Source organism: Orycteropus afer, unplaced genomic scaffold (assembly GCF_000298275.1).
Source record: "Orycteropus afer afer isolate SDZICR_OR568_19922 unplaced genomic scaffold, OryAfe1.0 scaffold00042, whole genome shotgun sequence".
NCBI classification, from domain to species: domain Eukaryota; kingdom Metazoa; phylum Chordata; class Mammalia; order Tubulidentata; family Orycteropodidae; genus Orycteropus; species Orycteropus afer.
The window spans coordinates 6,772,435-6,791,132 of record NW_006921629.1 but is presented as its reverse complement, the minus strand read 5'-3'; the positions used below and the strand labels follow the sequence as shown (position 1 = coordinate 6,791,132).

Genomic DNA, 18,698 nt, shown 5'->3' with positions numbered 1-18,698 from the left:
TTTTGCTTCCTTATTTGCTGTCAGTAAATCCACAAATGTCTCTTTTCCACAGTTTAGCTGATTTACCTTTCTGTTCTCCCTGTGGAAATCCAGTGTTGTAGCTTGAGGGGCAATATGTTATAGCCAGTTCTTAGGATCCACACACCCTCATTCATCTCGCTTAATTGTAGGCCTCAGGATATAATAGGTATTAGCAGAGATTGAAGTGATCATTCACAGATGGGCTCCTTCCAAAAGTTACAGGATATAGAGAATAATAGTTCAAGGAGAACGATCTGCAAGACAGCTGCACGCATGGACTCTGTGTGTACCTCCATCGTGACAGTGTCTCAGCTCTCCAGATAGGAACATTTCTTAAGGTTTGAGGCCTGTTGTTTGTATGTTAACTTCTTTTTCAGTTTTAAAGTTATGGAAATAATGAAAATGGGGAAGTATAATGAAAAATTGCCCCAAATAGCTACTATTCATGTTCTGTGTGCTTTAGAGTATTTCCTTCTGTTCTCTTTTCAGTTTAAGCTGAGAGAGGAGGGGTTGTTATTTTATATGTGTTGTAAACAAACTTACTGTGTTGCTTTTCTTTTTTTTTTCCCTCTTAACATTGACACAAATATATCTTAAAGGTGAAAACAGGACACTAATTATGCTCTACATTCCTTCCTTAGTTATTCCTATACATCTATCAGCTTCCAAAAACATAAAAAGTAATGCTTCAGGGAGTCTGTAGATATGACTGAGACTAAGAAAGCATTCTCTTAGTGTTCTAACTCTTCCGGTTCTTTTATAAAGTTGTCTCTGTCCTTTACCTTGGATTTAGCATTCTTATCTGCCTTCCCTTTCAGAAGGCCACAGGGGAATAGTTACTAGCTGGGGAGCATCAATGCACCCTCCTCTCGTGTGTCTGTGTGCGCACGCGCCTGTGTGTGTGTGTGAGAGAGAGAGAGAGAGAGAGAGGGAGATTATTTTTAACTTAAATTGTGAGCCTTGCAACCTACCCCTTTCTCCTTGTACTGCTCTCCTCCACTCCCCAACTGTGACAGTCTGGAATTGGAGAGTAAGCACAGGCTTTGGACAAAGTCAAACCTGGGTTTCAATCCTGGCTCTCCATCACTAAATAGATTCTATGATAAACATTTGCACAGTCAACAATTACATATGGAGCACCTACTAAGTGCTAGCTAGGTACTGTTCTGGATGCTATTCTAGATACGTCGTTGTTGTTGTTACCTGCTGTCGAGTCGGCCCTGACTCATAGCAACCCCTCCTTGGGTTTCCGAGGCGCTATCACTACAGAAGTAGAATGCCCAACCTTCCTTCTGAGGAGTGGCTGGTGGGTTTGAACCACCAGCCTTCTGGTTAGCAGTCAGGTACCTATATTTGTTGTTATGTGCCGTCGAGTCAGCCCCAACTCATAGCAACCCCTCCTTGGGTTTCCGAGGCAGTATCACTGCGGAAGTAGAATTCCCCAGCCTTCTTCCGAGGAGTGGCTCCAGCCTTCCTTCCAAGGAACCTATATAGCAGTGAGGAAAAAAAAAAGTATCTGTTCTTAAGGAGTTTATGTCCTAGTAGGGTCAGATGGAGGTGGAGAGACAGAAATAAAACGAGTGATAATGATGGTTGTAATGAGTGATGGAAATAGAGGTGCTGTTTTAGATGGGGAAATCAAAGAAGCCCCTCCTGAGGAAGTAATATTTGAGCAGAAATCTGAAGTGAGGAGCTAGAGAGACAGGCAGACATCTGGTGCAAGGACTTTCCAGGGAGAAGGAGTAAGTGCAAGACCCTGAGCTGGGAGTTGGTTTGACTCATTAGAGGAGCTGCAAGGAGACAACTTTGGCTGGAAGTCCAGTCAGCAAAGTAAGGGAAGCAAGGTTAGAAGATAAGGTTATAGAGATAGTTGTAAAAGATCCTGGAGGGCCTTGTGGGCCATGTTAGGATTTTGTATTTTATTCTGAGTGAGATGGGAAGTCACGAGAGAGTTTTGAGCTGATACAACTTCTTCAATTAAAAAAATAAATCACTGTGGCTGCTGTGTGGAGGTGTGGAGAATAGGTGGAACAGAGAGGGTAGAACAGAGAGACCATTTAGAGGCCATTAATCCAGGCTAGAGATGAGGAGATGACAAAATTATTACCAGTGTCCAAGAAGGGTGGTGGTTGCTGTTATGTGTCGTTGAGTCGGACCTGACTCATAGCAACCCCTCCTTGGGTTTCCGAGGCAGTATCACTACAGAAGTAGATTGCCCAAACTTCCTTCTGAGGAGTGGCTGGTGGGTTTGAAGCACCAGCCTTCTGGTTAGCAATCAAGTGCCTTAGGCACTACGCTGCCAGAGCTCTTTAAGAAAGGTTGTGAGGCTTAATTGAGAAAACATCACTAATGCTCTTTTTCCAGTCTATTTCACAACATTAGGTTCCAGTATTTATAATCCCATTACTTTCCCAAGGAAGGGAAGTTCTGGTGGCATAGTGGTTAAAGCATTTGGCTGCTAACCAGAAGGTTGACAGTCCAAATCCACCAGCCACTCTGTGGTGGTTAAGTTTGTGTGTCAACTTGGCTGGGCCTGGTTGAATATCTGGGCAGCTGGTGGTAGTTATTCCCCACGATGAGACTGGCAACAGCTTCTTAGTGGGACCTACTACAAGCATCTGAGTAGCTGCTTTAGGAATGTGGTCTGCTTCCCTTATATAAGAAACAGCTTTGGGAATGGTCTCTAGCTTATGGCACACTTGAACCCTGCATGTAGCTGTGTTGTTCTTCAGCAGCCTGCCATGCTCTGCCGACTTTGGGACTTCCAGTGGACTTGAATGAATGGCCTGCTGTGTGGTTTGGTAACATTGGGACTGTGCCATTGTATTTATAGACCTTGGGCTTGTTAGCCTCAGTAGCTGCCTGAGTGAAGAGAGATGCCTCTAGCTTCAGTGGACCGGGAGCAAGAGGCAGAGCTGAAGCCCAAGGTCGAGGGGCTTTCACACAGCCCCTAGAGCCTGGTACTTTGAACTTGGACTTTTAGCCTCCCAAGCTGTAAGAGAATAAACTCCTGTTTGTTCAAGCCATCCCATTTGTGGTGTTTCTGTTAGAGCGGTACTAGGTAACCAGAACACCACGCCATGGAAGAAAGATGGGCTACTCTGCTTCTGTAAAGATTTACAGCCTTGGATACCCTATGGGGGCAATTTTCCTCTGTCCTATAGGGGTCTCTATGAGTCCACATTGATTGATGGCAGTGGGTTTTGTTTTGGGTCGCTTCCTTGGAGATTGCCCTCAGTTATAAAATCAAAAGGGATAAGTTATTAGAGCTCACCATTCACAAGGGGAAGGATTGTAAGTAGTGCCTCAGTTGTTTGATCCCAACTGGAACTTTTTATTTCTTGAGGCACTACTTGGCACACTGTTAATTCTATTATCCCACCCACCACAGACCTAAAAAGACCAAATCTGTGCCAGAACTCTTGGGTCGCTCTCTTCTTGTTGAGGCATTCAATCTTCTGTTCTTTCTGCCCTTGCTGTGTTAGACACAGTTGAACAGCCTCTTTTGCAAAGTATATTCTCAGTTACCTGGCCTTGCAAGCTGGAGCTCTCTGATATTCATCATAACAAGGTAGTTTCACATACCTGAGAAGGCCCTCTGAGGGTAATAAAGAGGTTTTGTGGACTCCTCTTTTGTTATGATCTGAAGCCTTAGTGGGTCACCCTGATTTCTGAGATTAGCATTATGGGAAAGGAAGTTTGTGTATTTTACTCCATTATACTTATTTGAGAGAAGCATAGTCCTTGGTATACAAGGAGATTGCACTGTTGACAGAGTTTCCTTCACTACAGAAGGCCACACTCATGTCTGCTTACTTAGACTGTGTAGTCTTGTGGTAAACATCACTGATGAAACCCAGGCCATCTTGACATAATGTCAGGGTCATGGCCCCAAATCAAGCTGCTGCCAGCCTACCACTTCCTTGACTTAGTTACTTGGAGCAATACATTTTAATTTTTACTTTTTTCCCCTTTCTATTTTGGATCCAGGAGGTCTAATTGTGTGATAGACCATAGGAAAGGTGAAGTACCAGAGCCTTACAAATAGAATTTGCTTAAACATTGGTTAATTGTGCCTTTTAAGAAGGCTTGGTGGTGCATCAGTTAAGCACTCAACTGCTAACTGCAATGTTGCAAGTTCAGACCCACTCAGCGTCTCTGCGGGAGAAAAGACCTGGTGATATGCTCTCATACAGATTATAGCATAGAAAAGCCTATAAGGAAGTTCTTCTCTGTTGCTCGCTGTGAGCCAAAAATCAACTGAGGGCACCTAAAAACAACAACAGTTGTGCCTTTTAAGATGCTTTTCTGCTAATTAAACTGTTTTTCTATCTAAACTTGGGCCTCTGCTGCGCGTATCTGGTGTTCCTGGTATCTTCATTGAGTGAGTAGCCTTGTGTTCCCTGATCTTGTTTTTTATTTTGCTCATTACAGTGTGAGTGACTGCCGCATGTTGTGTTGATGCCAGTCTGCCATGCTAGCCTGTCTACCAGGGCCAGGTGACCTGTCCTTTCAGCTTCTTTCTCACACGCAGATGAACACTGGACTTCAGAAATGTGAGTAATCTTGATCCCAGGGGACGATGTGATTCCTTGTTTTGTCTCTACATCTGATCGGACTCAGAGACAACATCTGGATACATTGACCTTGGACTTTGGTAAACAAGAGAGCAGGAAAGCAGCTGCAAAGCCTCTACAGTGTGAGGTACTTTTCTGATCAAAGACATCCTCTTAAATACTAAAATTCCCCAGTATATCTCATCTTAATTTTAATTGTTGATACCTTTCTGTTGAGCAACACAGCTATAAGGTACATTAGATCCCCTTCGTAAAAGTGTTTCAGTGTGAACTCCTGAGGTATCAAAAGAAAACTCACAGTCCAGATTACTTACTGTATCTCTGAAACTATTTACACTGCCCCCTTGTTTTGAACCCTCTAAGTACACTCTACCATGGAAACAGCCCTTTGACTTTGCTGTCTGCCCTCTGAGGCAGTGTGACTTTCAGTTCACAGCAAGTAAAAGAGCTTTTACCTCAGAAGGGATGGGAAACTAGCTTTCTCAGAATCTCTCTTGGTGTGTTTCTGCTAATGCTTCTCACAAAACGGAACCTTTGAGAACTGTCTGTTAGATTCCTGTCTTAAGCTGTCTGGAAGTAGAGCTTCCAGTTCAAATACTTTATATTTTCCCAGATTCCTACCTTCTGTCCTTACACTACAAGATGTTCAAAAAGATTTCCATTCCTGGCTCATTACCATGTTCAGTATCTTCAAGGTGTAAAAACAGCCCTAAATTTGGAAATAGACCTTCCTTTCAGAGCAAAAAAAAAAAAAAAAGAAAAGAAAATCATTGAGGCATCTAGACATTAATAGAAAAGTGTGCTTCAGCACCTTCCCAGAATCTCCTATGACAGGTGTTGGCAAACTTTTGGCTTTGTGGCCATATGGTCTCTGTTGCAGCTGTTCAGCTCTGTTGTTGTAGGGTGAAAGCAACCATAGACAAAATGTAAATGAAGGAGCTTGGCTATACTCAGATACATAGCAGCTGGATTTGGCCCATCAGCCTTAATTTGCTGACCCCTACTTTATAAGACCATCTTCAGAAGTTAGACATGGTTTAACCTCTTGCCTTTCTTTCTTTGAGGGAGAGTAAGACTGGGAGCCTGGCTAGGTCTGTAATTTGGATAGTGACGCCAGCTCTGCTTAATGACAAAACTGAAATCTGCAGCTGCCTGACATAATATGCAAGCTCTGCTGTGTCAACTTTCTCTTCGGCCCTTTCTTAATAAATGATGATTGAATGATGAAATTGTGTGTGATCCCCAGCCAGCCAAATCGGCGTGTTCACTGCATTGGGCCGAATTCTGGGCCTCCACAGACACAACTTAGAGAGGGCATATACTTGGAGACATATGATAAGATGACAAAGAGAAGCTCAGTTTCTTTCTTCTAAGTTCCTTAACACACTCTGACAGCTTTACCCAGAGATGTGACATCCAAAGAAGAGCCATTTGCGGGGAGAGAAAAATTGGCAGCTTTATCTTATTGCTGATGTTGGATCACTGCTTCTCTCCAAAGCAGCCCCTAAATAGTGTATGCCAACCACTGTTCCCAAATACGGATTCAAGAATTGGGATATCCTTCTTTCCTGGTTTCAGGTTCACTTGTCCATTTAGGGGACAATGCATTTGATTCCCTCCAACTCTCTTGGTACTATTCTTAAATAAACCCATTGCAGAGGAGAGAGCCTAATGGTGTTTTTAAGCCAGCTCCCTTACCACCCCCCACATACAAGGAAAAAATTCTGTCATGTAACTGATAACTGTAAACATTTACAGTGAGGATGAGATGGAGATAAGCTGTCTTTGAGAACCAGCTGTTCAGAGCCTAGGCCCATCAGCCATTGAGGCGGTAAAACCAGTTTTTTGATTTCTGCTTCTTAGCCTTTCCCTGTCCCCCATCCTTAAAAAAAAAAAAAAAAACAAGCCCACTGCCATTGAGTCATAGTGACCTCTCCTTGGGTTTCCCAGGTGGTATCACTGCGGTAGTAGATTGCCCAACCTTCCTTCCAAGGAGTGGCTGGTGAGTTTGAACCGCCAGTCTTCTGGTTAGTAGTCAAATAACCTTAGGCACTATGCTACCAGAGCTCCTTCACCCATCCTCAGGAGGGTCTTGAAACAGAGCTCACTATCTAGTGTGGTAGAGATAGGGTACAAGTATTTATAGTTTGATATGCTTTGTACTGAAAGAGTTGGCTTTAGGTAGGAGAGATGAACCCGGGGCTTAGGCGATGGGATAAGTGGCTTCTTGGCCCAGCGCTGCAAGTGATCTGGTTAATTACTTCTCCCCAGGCTTTAGCCCATATGTACACAATCATAGGACTGAATGCTAATGTTTTCTCATCTTCTCTTTTCTGTCTGTGTAGGATATTGTAATGAGTTTCCTATCTGCCCTTGGTAGAAAGAACACTGTTGGGGTTAGGTGGATGCCCTCCTAGAGCTTTTCTAAGTTATACATTCCATGCTGTCACTTACTTGGAGAGTCCTCAGCCACTTTTGGAACTCTTTACTTCCAAATTGTGTTTTCCTCTGACCCATCCTCTGCCAGTGGCCCAGAAAATGTGTATTTGAATATATTTTCATATGTAACCATAAGCTTCTGTCCTGTTTTCTCCCAACTCAGGATCAGGTATGTAGTAGTAGCTCAGTAAATATTGACTGTGAGTGGCTGAAATGACCAAAGGTGAAATCTTTTAGACAACAACTCTGATCTTTTGGCAGAGCCTTGGGGACTGGGATATACGTCAAAATTACCATTTTTTCCTGCTTCTTTATATGCCTGTCTGCCCCCTAGTGGAGGAGCCTGGAAATGGTTGATTGGCCAAATGATTGGATAAACTCATAACAATATGTTCTCATTTATTTTTCAATAATTCAGTATGAAAGACTTAATCTCTCCTGAGAAGGTTGAGTAATCTGCTTCTGTAGTGATGCTGCCTCTGAAACCCAAGGAAGGGTCACTGTGAGTCAGGTCCAACTTGACGGCACATATAACAACAACAACAAAGATGATGCATAGAGGATTTGCCAAGGTCACATGATTGTTCCTTGATAGGTATGGGACTTACACCCAGATCAGATTCCAAAATCTGTGTTTGAAGCACACTGCCTGTGTTTCTCTACCTGCAGGTATAGGTTCCTGCTGCATGTGCCACCACTGTTTTCTGGTCTTTGAAATAGAAGGGAAGTCTCTTTGGGGAAACACTAGATCCAAGATTTCCCCCACTTGCAGTCCTTAGAATAGACAGCAGTGCTTTTCTATTCTGTTTAATTCTCAGACTTGAGGCCAGAGTCTCCTGAAGTTACTTTGTCCTTTCTGTGGCCAGTGTCAGGGTAGATAGTCTCTACTGTCCTTGAATAGTAACTGTCAGCAGTCATGATTCCTCTTCACATGGCATTTCCTGTTCATTGAATCTCTTGAATTTAGTAATTCCATGAAGTAGGAGAGCAGGTACCATTCTTGTTTAGAAATGAGGAATGACTAAGGGGGAGTAGTTAGGTGATCAAGCCAGTGCTTGAATCCAGATCTTTCTAACCTTTTTTTCCAATCACAGATACCTTGTTCTCTTTACTGCGAAGTATCTGTTAATGAAACTGTGTGTGTGTGTGTGTGTAAATTGCTTCCTGTGATTTCTGTATTGGCTGTGCACTTAGAGGGAGATGTTATAGGAGAAAGAAAGGCATCAGGGTACCTGTGTGGGGACTGAGATAAACAAGTGTTAGGAAAAACTTGTGTGGTTTTATTGTTTTATTTTTTTGTTTTGTTTTAATTTTAAAGTTTGGACTTAAGTTTGATATGTGAGGTGAGTGGTGCTGAATTCCCAGAGTGTGGTTTCTTTCTTGTCCCATATACTCATCTCATCCTTGAGGTTCTTCCTTAACAAAGACAATGTAGCCTTGTGTCTGCCCTCCCCACCTTCACTTTCTTGGATTCTGATTTTTTTGTCCGTTCTCATCACTGCTATCAATAGAATTGGAGGCAGGACAAAGAAAAGTAATCAATGTGGATAAATGTCTCATTGCTACCAGTTCTAGGAACTGTGACTGTACCGAACCAGGCCAGGCTACCCTCTTGCCTCTGCTAGAAAACAACCTGAGAATTGGCACAGCTTTAGAACAAAGGAATTCTTTTTTTTTTTTTAAACAAGATAACAGTACTGCTTTCTATTCCTTGGCTTTCCAAGTAAGAAGTGGGCCTCTCTCACCCACCAACATGGGTAATGGAACATCCATTGGCACACCTTGCATTTCCTTTCTGAACTAAAGCCCAACAACTTCTGACTCTGTTAGTCCACTGAAACCCCATTGTTCAGTCAGGCACTTACCAGGTATTTACTGTATACTTGCTCTGGATAAGGTACTGTGCTGGGAGTGTCAGATGATTTTGACCTTCAGACACCTAAGTGTAATGGCTGACTAGGGCAGCTTCTAATAGCATTTTAGTGCTGTCAGTTGAAGGACTATCTTCTCTCTCAGTGATCCCACGTGTTTTTTGTATCTTTTTGTCCAGGAGATTATATAGAAGATCAGATAATAGCCCCACTTTATGGAGACTGAGGGCTGTTGAGGGTCAGTGGCTTATAAGAAACAAAGCGGAGCTTACATTATGCTTTGTGGACTTTGATCACTAGGTGGTGCTGCCTAGTAGGTGAGAGATTTCTCTCTGCTTACCCCTCCTTCCTGCCCTGGTAGTCACCATCACATTCATCCTTTTAAGACCTTTCCCAAATCAGTCATCTCACAAACATTCCATTTATTTATGGAGCATCTATTCTGTACTCAGTAAATAAAGGAAAGCCTTAAAATATATTGGTGTGTTTGTACAAGGTACTGTGTCAGTATTTGAAAGGCCTGTGCCCTTTTTGCTTAGGTCTGTTTTTTTGAGTATGGAACCAACTTTTTCTGCCCCTTCTGCACTTGAACTTCCTTTTCCTGCCTCCAAGAGCAGCTTCTAAGCAGTTGCTGCCAGCTAATCAGTAGTGTCACCAAATGAAGACAACTTTGCTCTTTTCCTTCTAGCTAACTTTTACTAGCCTACTTCTGTTCCAGTTGTTGCCCTGTGATGTGACTTTGAATGGGATTTCCTTTGGGCTAAGGCCAACTGGGGCCACAAGCCGAGCATTCAGTCAGATTAGTCCCTGGTCTATCCTGGCTGCATTCTGCAAAAGGAGGAAGTAGGGGAGGGAGTCAGCTAGCTGGGGCTAGGCTCCCAGCCAAATCATTTTCCTTCTGCTGTGGGCAGTGGGTGTCCTTATTCATTCAGCAAGCATCTATTAAGCACCTTCTGTGTGTGCTCAAGGGAGACCCTCCCTCAGAGAGTGGGGGAAAACAGAGTGAGACACCCCTTGCAGGAGCCTGGAATCCTTAAAGAGCACTTGTTCTCAGAACCTTTTCCTTTTTGACTGGAAGCTTGACATCCGCTGGAGCCCCCCTGATGGGAGGCAACAGGAGATGGGAACAAAGAGACTGTTAACATTAATGAGGAGGCACATTGAGTGGGTATATCCGCAGCCTCCAAAGGAAGGCAGGTTTTTTCTCTTTCACTTGGAAAGTGACAGCTGACATGGGCCGAATTCAGACTATTTTTGGCTTTCAGGACTTAAAGATTCTCTGAATCCTTTCTTCTCAATTCCCTCCCTTCTGCCTTGTCATTATTGTCATCCCCCCCAAGCAAATAAATAAAGTCTTTTGATCTTCACCCAGTCAGGCACAGAGTAACCCATAAACAAAGTGAACTTGTGACATGGGGATAGGGGAGGATTGTTGGCAGCCTATTCCTCTGTTCCTGAAAAAGCAGCATCCTGTCCACTGTGCCAGGATGCCCACCCAGTGGGCACGGAGCCCCAACTGCTGAGGCAAAAGGAAAAGATGCTGCCTTTTGGCCATCTGCACACAGCAGAGTACTCAGTCCAGGTCCCAGCTGTTCCAGTGTCACAGGGAAGGGACTGGGAGCCATGAAGTGTCCTGACAAGCAGCCCTGCTTAGAACTTTCAAGCTGGGCTGGCAGGCAGCTTGTGGCGAGTTACAGTCTCCTGCATTTCCATATAGGGGAAAAAGAATTCTGGGTCATCTCTGTGGGACTTGGTCACGTTTGGGCCATCTAAGCTATGGGACTTGGAAAGTTGCTTGGCCATTCTGATCTTTGTTGTTGTTGTTATGTGCCGTCGAGTCGGACCCGACTCATAGCAACCCCTCCTTGGATTTCCAAGGCAGTATCATTACGGAAGTAGATTTCCCCATCAACCTTCCGAGGAGTGGCTGGTGGGTTTGAATCGCCAGCCTTCTGGTTAGCAGTCGAGTGCCTTAGGCACTATGCTACCAGAGCTTCTGATCTTTAGTTAATCTTATTTGTAAAGTGGAAATTCTGATAGGACCTGCCTCCTAAAGTGGTAGTAAGAATTGAGTGAAATAACCTGTCACTTACTCCAGGACCTGGCACACTTTTAAGTCTTTACTAAATGTTAACAGTGCTTATTACCATCGGGCCTAAGGAATGGTCTAGAATGGAGGTTAGGGATGACAGGCTAGTTACCCCTCTACCCTAGACCCTCAGAAGGGGATCCAGAAGGGCTAATCGTTTTGACACTGATGAGCTCCCTCTCCCTCTTTGCTCTCCTCTCTCTTCTCTTTCTCTAGGGGACACTACACAGAAAATGAGAACTGCTCACTATCCTACCCCAGCCGAATTGGATGCATATGCTAAGAAGGTTGCAAACAACCCACTGACTATAAAAATCTTCCCCAACAGTGTGAAGGTTCCCCAGCGGAAACACGTTCGTCGTACTGTGAACGGCCTCGACACATCAGCCCAGCGCTACAGCCCCTACCCGACTCAGGCTGCCACCAAGGCAGGCCTGCTTGCTATTGTCAAAGTGCCAGCCAAAAGCATACTCAAGGACTTTGACGGCACCCGAGCCCGGTTGCTCCCTGAGGCCATCATGAACCCCCCAGTGGCACCCTATGCTACCGTGGCACCCAGCACTTTAGCCCACCCCCAGGCCCAGGCTCTGGCCCGCCAGCAGGCCCTGCAGCATGCACAGACCCTGGCCCATGCTCCTCCCCAGACGCTGCAGCACCCTCAGGGTATCCCGCCACCCCAGGCGCTGCCCCATCCTCAGAGCCTCCAGCAGCCTCAGGGCCTGGGCCATCCTCAGCCCATGGCCCAAACCCAGGGCTTGGTCCACCCTCAGGCTCTGGCTCACCAGGGTCTCCAGCACCCCCCTAATCCCTTGTTGCATGGAGGCCGGAAGATACCAGACTCAGATGCCCCCCCGAATGTGACCGTGTCTACCTCAACTATCCCTCTTTCAATGGCAGCCACCCTGCAGCACAGCCAGCCCCCGGACCTGAGCAGCATCGTGCACCAGATCAACCAGTTTTGCCAGACGAGGGCGGGCATCAGCACTACCTCAGTGTGTGAGGGCCAGATCGCCAACCCCAGCCCCATTAGCCGCAGTCTGCTCATCAATGCAAGCACCCGTGTGTCGACCCACAGCGTCCCCACACCAATGCCTTCATGTGTGGTCAATCCCATGGAGCACACTCATGCGGCTACGGCCACGTTGCCTGCCGCAGGCCTTGTCAACCTGCCCACGGGCATCTCTCGAGCCCCCACTGGCTACCCTAGCGACCTCAAGTCAGTCGCCTGGAACCAGCATCAGCTGGCCCACCTACAACAGATGTGCAGCGAGGCTGGTGGGACACCGGCAGCCCCTGGCCTGACCGGCAAGCATGCAGCAGGACGTGAGTTGGCAGGGCCTGGCTTTGTGGGCAAGGCCCCTGCCTACTCGCAGGAACTCTGCCTGGCACAGTCCTTCCATCTGAAGCCACCCCTGGAGAAGCCAACCCCATCCCCACCAGTCAATGGCCTGGCAGCCCCACTGGCCTACCCCAATGGTCACTACTTCCAACCCCTGTGGAACAACATTCTGCCCACTCCCAATAGCGACAGCTCAGGGTCTCAGGACCTCGCCATGCCGTTCCATGGTGGGCAGCCCACAGGTGCACCTCTCGACTGTGCTGCGGCTGCTGGGGCCCACTACCGAGCAGGGACCGGGGGCGGTCCAGTGGCAAGCCAGAACACCTTGATGCAAACAGTGGATTACCTAAGTGGGGATTTCCAGCAGGCCTGCTTCCGAGAACAGAGCCTGGCCATGCTGAGCAAGGCCCACCGTGCCCCTGGCAGCCGTGCCCCTGATCCCACAGATAGTCGAAGTCTTCATATTCAGCACCCAGGGTATAGATAGGTAGCCCCAGTGCCCTTCACAGGATATACATCATACATCACCCTCCTAGGTTTAGTCTTTCTTTTGAGTAACTGGATAGTTTTAAAAAAAAATTTACTGCTCCAATGTGATCATTCTTAGCTGTCTGAGAAAGGAAGTTTGTCAGGATCTCATTGAGGACAGAGATGGGTCTTCTGTGCCCTCATACTCCCCTCTACTAGCCCCAGCAGGCTTCCCCCCCGACTGCCTGCCTATCAGTCAGTCCCTTCATCATACTCATCTCCCAGCAGCCTCCTCCTGTCTTTTCCTGTGCCTCTACCTATTTCCCTTAAGACTGACATATGGACTGAGGAAAGGGCCCTAAGGTGAGGTAGATGTAGGTACCTAGCCCCTTAAGATAGGCCTCTCCCCGTCTCTTTCTGTAGGACTGAGAAGCCAGACATTTCCAGTCCTCTGGAAGTTAATTCCTTATTCATCCAAAGATCTCAGATCAACACCAACCTGTCTTCAGCTCCTCTCTGCGCCTCTCCATTCCTTAAGGTTTTGTTTTGCATCTTTACTGATCCTGTGCCTCTGCACTTGTCCTTGATCCCTCCACCTCAAGGGCATTCTGCAGACACTTGGCCATAGCCGTGAGACATGGAAAAATCATGTCTTTGTATTACCATCTTGATTTCCCCTTTCCAGCCCTAGATAAATGTAGTTCTGGAGGCTAGAAGTCCAAAATCAAGGTGTTGGCAGAGCCATGTGCCCTCTTAAGGTTTCCGGGAAGAATCCATCTTGTCTCTTCTTTCTTTTTAGTAGTTGTCAGCATTCCTTGCTACTCCTTGGCTTGTAGCTGCATCACTTCATCCAGTGTACCCAAGATTGTTTTCTCACTATTGCCTCTCTTCTGACTTCCCGGCTCCCTGTATCTCCCAACCTGTCCTCAAAAAATGAACAAATTTGAAAAACTACCTAACTTGAATTAGGTAGATAAGAAATGATCACACTGGAGTCTGGAACTGAAAACACCAAAAAAAAGAAAAAGAAAAACAGCATTTGGTTCTCTCTACACTGGCTAAGAATATTGCTCTACACTGTAAGTTTTAAATGTTTCTGTATGAATGTAGTGTGGGTTTGAGTAGCATTGTGTGTGAGTGGCCCCACAGGTACATTCATCCTCTAGCCACCTCCTGTCTCAGCCCCTCAAGTTTAAAGAAGAAAGAAAAAAAACAAACACAAAGCCTTAAGCTCTTTGAATTATTCCTTTACCAAATGAGCATGGTTCTAACCACTGGAGATGGGCCTACGTCAGAAACAGCCCCTCCTGTCCCTGCCCATTCCTAGAGCACACCCCACCCACACCATGCTCGATACGACACGTGTTATTCCCAAATGACAACTAGTTGGCTAGAGATTTAAAACTTTTCTGTAACTTTAAACTTAGGTTATGTTTTGTTGTAAATTTTTGCACCCTTCTGTTAAAAAGATGCATCCTTGGGTTTTCTTTTAAAAAAACAAAAAAACAAGCCCTTGCCTTTCCTCTTATCTCTGGGGAATGTGAGCTGATGTTCTTATTTAAGGTTTTGGATTTTGTTTAGTATGCTATCCACTGTTCTTTAGCCAGAAATTCTCTAGTGATCTGAAGCAATGTGACTGAAGACCAGTTTTTAAATTATGTGTTGGCAAATTGCCTTATATTTAAAAAGAAAAAAAAAAAAAGCTTGATTGTGTTATGCCAAATGATAGCAACACGAAGCCCTAATTTATTGTGCCCAATCGTTTTCCTGCCATCTGTGAACACTGGTTCCTCCCAGGGTGTTGGCTACCATCTCACCAGGGCCCCTTCCCATGAGTCCTGCTTCTCTGAGTCAAATATCTCCCCCTCTGCCTCGCTTGATCTCCAAACCAGGTGTTTTTGCTGTAATTTTTTTCTTCAATGCCTTTCCCCAAAAGGTGGGCTGCTGCCCTTTTAGGAAATTGGACGAGACGCCAATTTGGGAGCTTTAAGTCAGACAACCTCAAACTCATTTCTTCCTGTGTAGGGGGTGCAAGTCTCTGGAACACTCACTCCCACCCTAGTCTGCATGGATTATGTACTGTGATTTCCCCACCCCCGCTGCCCTCACCTTTGGTGTGAGATGTTTCCTAATTGAACCTGAGCCCCTTTCCTCCTCCCCTCCCTTTCTGCCTACCAACCCTTAGCCAGCAATAAGGGTCCAAGCCAGGGCCTCCTGTCCACACTCCCTGCCTTCATCCCACACTACCCTTAGGGAATACCTGAATTCCCCACTCTATCCACATACTGTAGCAGTCATTCTCCATCTCCCTCACTTTCTCACCTGTGGTGGTTTATGGGTGTGATGGGGTTTTTAAGATTATTATAAACCAGTAAAGAAAAAAAAGAAAAAAAAAAGCAAAACCTCACCTTTTGACCTTGTCCTATTCGTTCAATGCTGTGAATGTTTGAGGTGATTTTTCTAACGTCGTCTTTGCCAGAAGGGGAGTAATCTTTCATTTTTAAGATGGGGGCCCCATGTAGTATTCGGTCCACTCAGAAACCCTCTCTGGTGTATTACCCGAGACGAGATTCTCTCATGATTGTAGAGCATGGGGTAGGCAGTTCAGTCAGCCCCTCCCCTTTTCCCAGGAGGGTACCCAGGCATCCTCTGCCCAGGCCTCGGTGTGGCACTACAAGGGTAAGTATGGTTTGCTGCCTCATTGCTGCTGCTTGAGAAAAGAGGGTCTGGTTTGATAATAAGTCAACCTAAGACTTCCCCCGCCTCCAACTTTTGGGATTTCTGAAGGCCTTTGACAGAGCTCTGGTGCTGCAGTGGTTTAAAGCATTGGGCTAATTAAGCAAAAAAGTTCAAACCCAGCAGCTGCTCTGAGGGAGAAAGGTGAGTCAGTCTTTTTCAGTAAAGATTTACATTACAGCCTTGGAAACCCTGCAGGGCAGTTCTATTCTGTCTCAGAGTTGCAGTGAGTCGAAATCGACTTGCTGGCAGCAGGTTTGGTTTTGTCAGAGGTGGAGGTAGTAGCTGCTGTGGTCTGTATCGTGAAAACTGTCCAGGTATTTGGAGCTGCTCTCATGTGCTACGAGTATTAGAAAACTTCCCATTAGTCTGCAGGGACGAAATCTTGAAAAACCTAATCACCTCTGCTGAGTTTGGGGTTTGGGCTAAGATGTGATGGGGGGAAGGAAAGATTCCAAAGGACGCAGAGTTCAGGGAGGGTGGAATCAGGTCCTTGGTAACGGGAGTTGACAGGCGGCTCTGAGAACGCTGATGGAGTTCCAAGCACATGCCCTGTCAGTTTGCCACCCTCTGTGAGGTGCCCCTTTGTGAAGCGCCTTGCCTCCTTTACTTTTCAAGCCATTCCTGCAAAAGCAAGCCGCTTTCCGCCTGTGTGAGATGCAGCTTGCAGTCAGAGCAAACAGCGAGATGAGCCAAAGTGATAGAACCCAGCTCTGCCTCCTGAGTGACTCGTAGGCTCCTGAATACACTTGAATCCAGCTCACTCTTTGATGCAGAACCTGCCTGTATGGGTGTTCAAATTAGTGGTCTTTCCTGTCTGGGTCTGGGGTTGACTGCAAAGCCTCAGTGGTGCACACAACTCTAGAAGTGCCATTCAGTCTTCTATGTGAACGTGCCCCCTAGGATTGTGCAGTAGTGCAGTCCTAGCGGCAGAGGGAGCCACGCTTGATCTAAGGTGTCTGGCTCCTCTTGCAAGACGGCTGGCAGGGTGGGTCCATCCCTGTTGCCTGAGGCTAGAGCCGAAGTGAAAGTACTTCCTCATCTTGAGCCCATGGAGGTTTTCCCCTGTCCAGTCACCACACTTCAACTGAGATGGGTATTGTCTGGTGAGGGAGTCTTTCTCTACTTCCAGCTAGGAAGCCCGAGCCCCATCTTTCATTGGATCAATGAATTTGACCTTTTGAAAAGACGGCTGGTGAAGAAAACCACTGGGCAGTCAGACTCGGTCCTTTCCTGTCACTTCCTGATGAAGATTTTTCACCCCAGCCGTTGTATGGGAGGAGTGAAGACAAGAACCTTCCTTTGCTAGGTAACAGCTCCCATCCATTGGGCCTTTTCTAGGGCTAGGCAAGGATAAGGTACTTTATGTTCATTTAATTTTTCAGCAAATTTAAGTGAGCAGGATTACTCTCCTATGATGCCCCATGGAACTAAATGACTTGCCAGAAATAAGCAGTGGACTCCAAACTGTGACATCTACCTATTGGCAAAATACAAAGAGGTACACTTTAAGGTATTGGAGTTTAAAAACAATCCAGGTCTTGCCCAACTGAAGGATCACTGGTAAATTGATCCACTCCTCTTCCTGGTCTGTAGGTAAAATGTGGATAATCACAGGCATCCATTGGGGCCTGTGTGAAGAGCAAGTAGATCGTAGATGAGACAACCCAAGTGTCTCGTAACCTGGAAGGCTGTGGGCTGGGCTTTGGACTTAGACAGACTTTCATAGGCCCTAATTCTGTGCCAATAACATGCGTTGTCTCATTAAACCTACTGATACAAGTCCTACTAATGTGATAAAAATTCTACTTGGCCATAAAATAATGCATTAAGGTGCTTAGCAGTATCTGCCACATGAAAATGCCCAATGCGTGGTAGCTATTATTAGACCAAGGAAAGATCTGCTTAGGGCAGAGGCACCAGTCTGGTGGGGGATGAACTAAGTACCCCTGCTTTATAAAATGAGCTCTGGTGGCATAGTGGGCAAGACATTTGGCTGCTAACCACGTTAGGTTTAAACCAACCAGCTGCCCCACAGGAGGGAGATAAGGCAATCTACTCCATAAAGTACAGCCTTGGAAACCCAGTAGGGGTGGCTATCAGGTGGGACTGACTTGATGGCAGTGGGTTTGGTGTTCCTGGCTGCTTAAAACATCCATACTGCACCTCCCACCTAACCACCAGAGGGCAACAGCAGGAGACTTGTCTTCCACACAAAGCCTGATGTAGTTTCCCTGTTGTCCACCAGAGGGCAATTTAGCAGGATGGCTGCAGCCCTTCCATGGCTAGTCCTTTTATCTTTAGAGTTAGGCTTAGCTTTGCAGGGCCCTCACTAGCCCAGCAGCTCTGGTGGTGCAGTGCCTAAAGCATGGTGGTTCAAACCCACCAGCAGTCCTGCTCTATGGGAGAAAAGATGAGGCACCCTACTTCAGTAAGTACAGCCTTGGAACTCTGGGGTGGGGGTGGGATTATGAGTCTGGAGATCACTCAGTGGAACTGATCAAAATCCTGGTTGGTGCAGTGGTAAAGCACTGAGGTCAGGACTGGTGGTTTGAACCACCAGGAGAATGAGCCTTGGAAACCCCTATGAGGCAGTTCTACATCACTAGGAGTCTTTTTTTAACTCAGATGAATCAGTCTGGAACCAAGTTAATAAATACAATTCATATTTATTAAAAAAAAAAAAAAAAAAAAAAATCAGAACTCCCCTGCTGGATGCCCTTCTGGCACTAAGGAAATAAATAACCAGAGGGGCACAGCTGAGGAAAGAGGAAGAGAAATCAAATCTCAAGACAAGATTCTTAACTACCCTTCCTTTTCCCGACCCCTTCCCCCACTTATGGCTCTTGGGACACAGCACCAGCAGGCACCTTAGTCCGGAGTAGAGTGGCTGGTACCAAGGCACGTCTGCCCTGCCCAGGAGGGGAGACAGACCCCAGGATCACTTGTTTCCAGCCTTTGACCCCAAGACCTGCTCCCCCAAGGGGCCAGGGCTGAAGCACCAATTGGAGGCACCTGAGGGTGGTAGGGAAGGGGGGGGCCAAGAAGGGGAACAGGGAACAACTTAGGCAGCAGGAACAGCTGAAAGGGGGTCCAGCCCCCTCTCCAGAGTCTACTAGTGCCCAGCTGCCCCTCTTTCCCTTTGCACCCCTCTGCCC

The 18,698-nt window shown here is 46.3% G+C and overlaps 1 protein-coding gene across 1 annotated transcript; it reads left to right on the top strand.

The window, feature by feature from the left end:
* The first annotated feature begins 4,495 nt into the window (after positions 1–4,495).
* On the top strand, positions 4,496–12,823 carry FAM222B (family with sequence similarity 222 member B). The gene is made up of 2 exons (XM_007937387.2): positions 4,496–4,577; positions 11,214–12,823. Exons 1-2 carry the CDS (start codon positions 4,496–4,498, stop codon positions 12,821–12,823), a joined length of 1,692 nt encoding a protein of 563 aa, XP_007935578.1.
* The last annotated feature ends 5,875 nt before the right edge of the window (positions 12,824–18,698 follow it).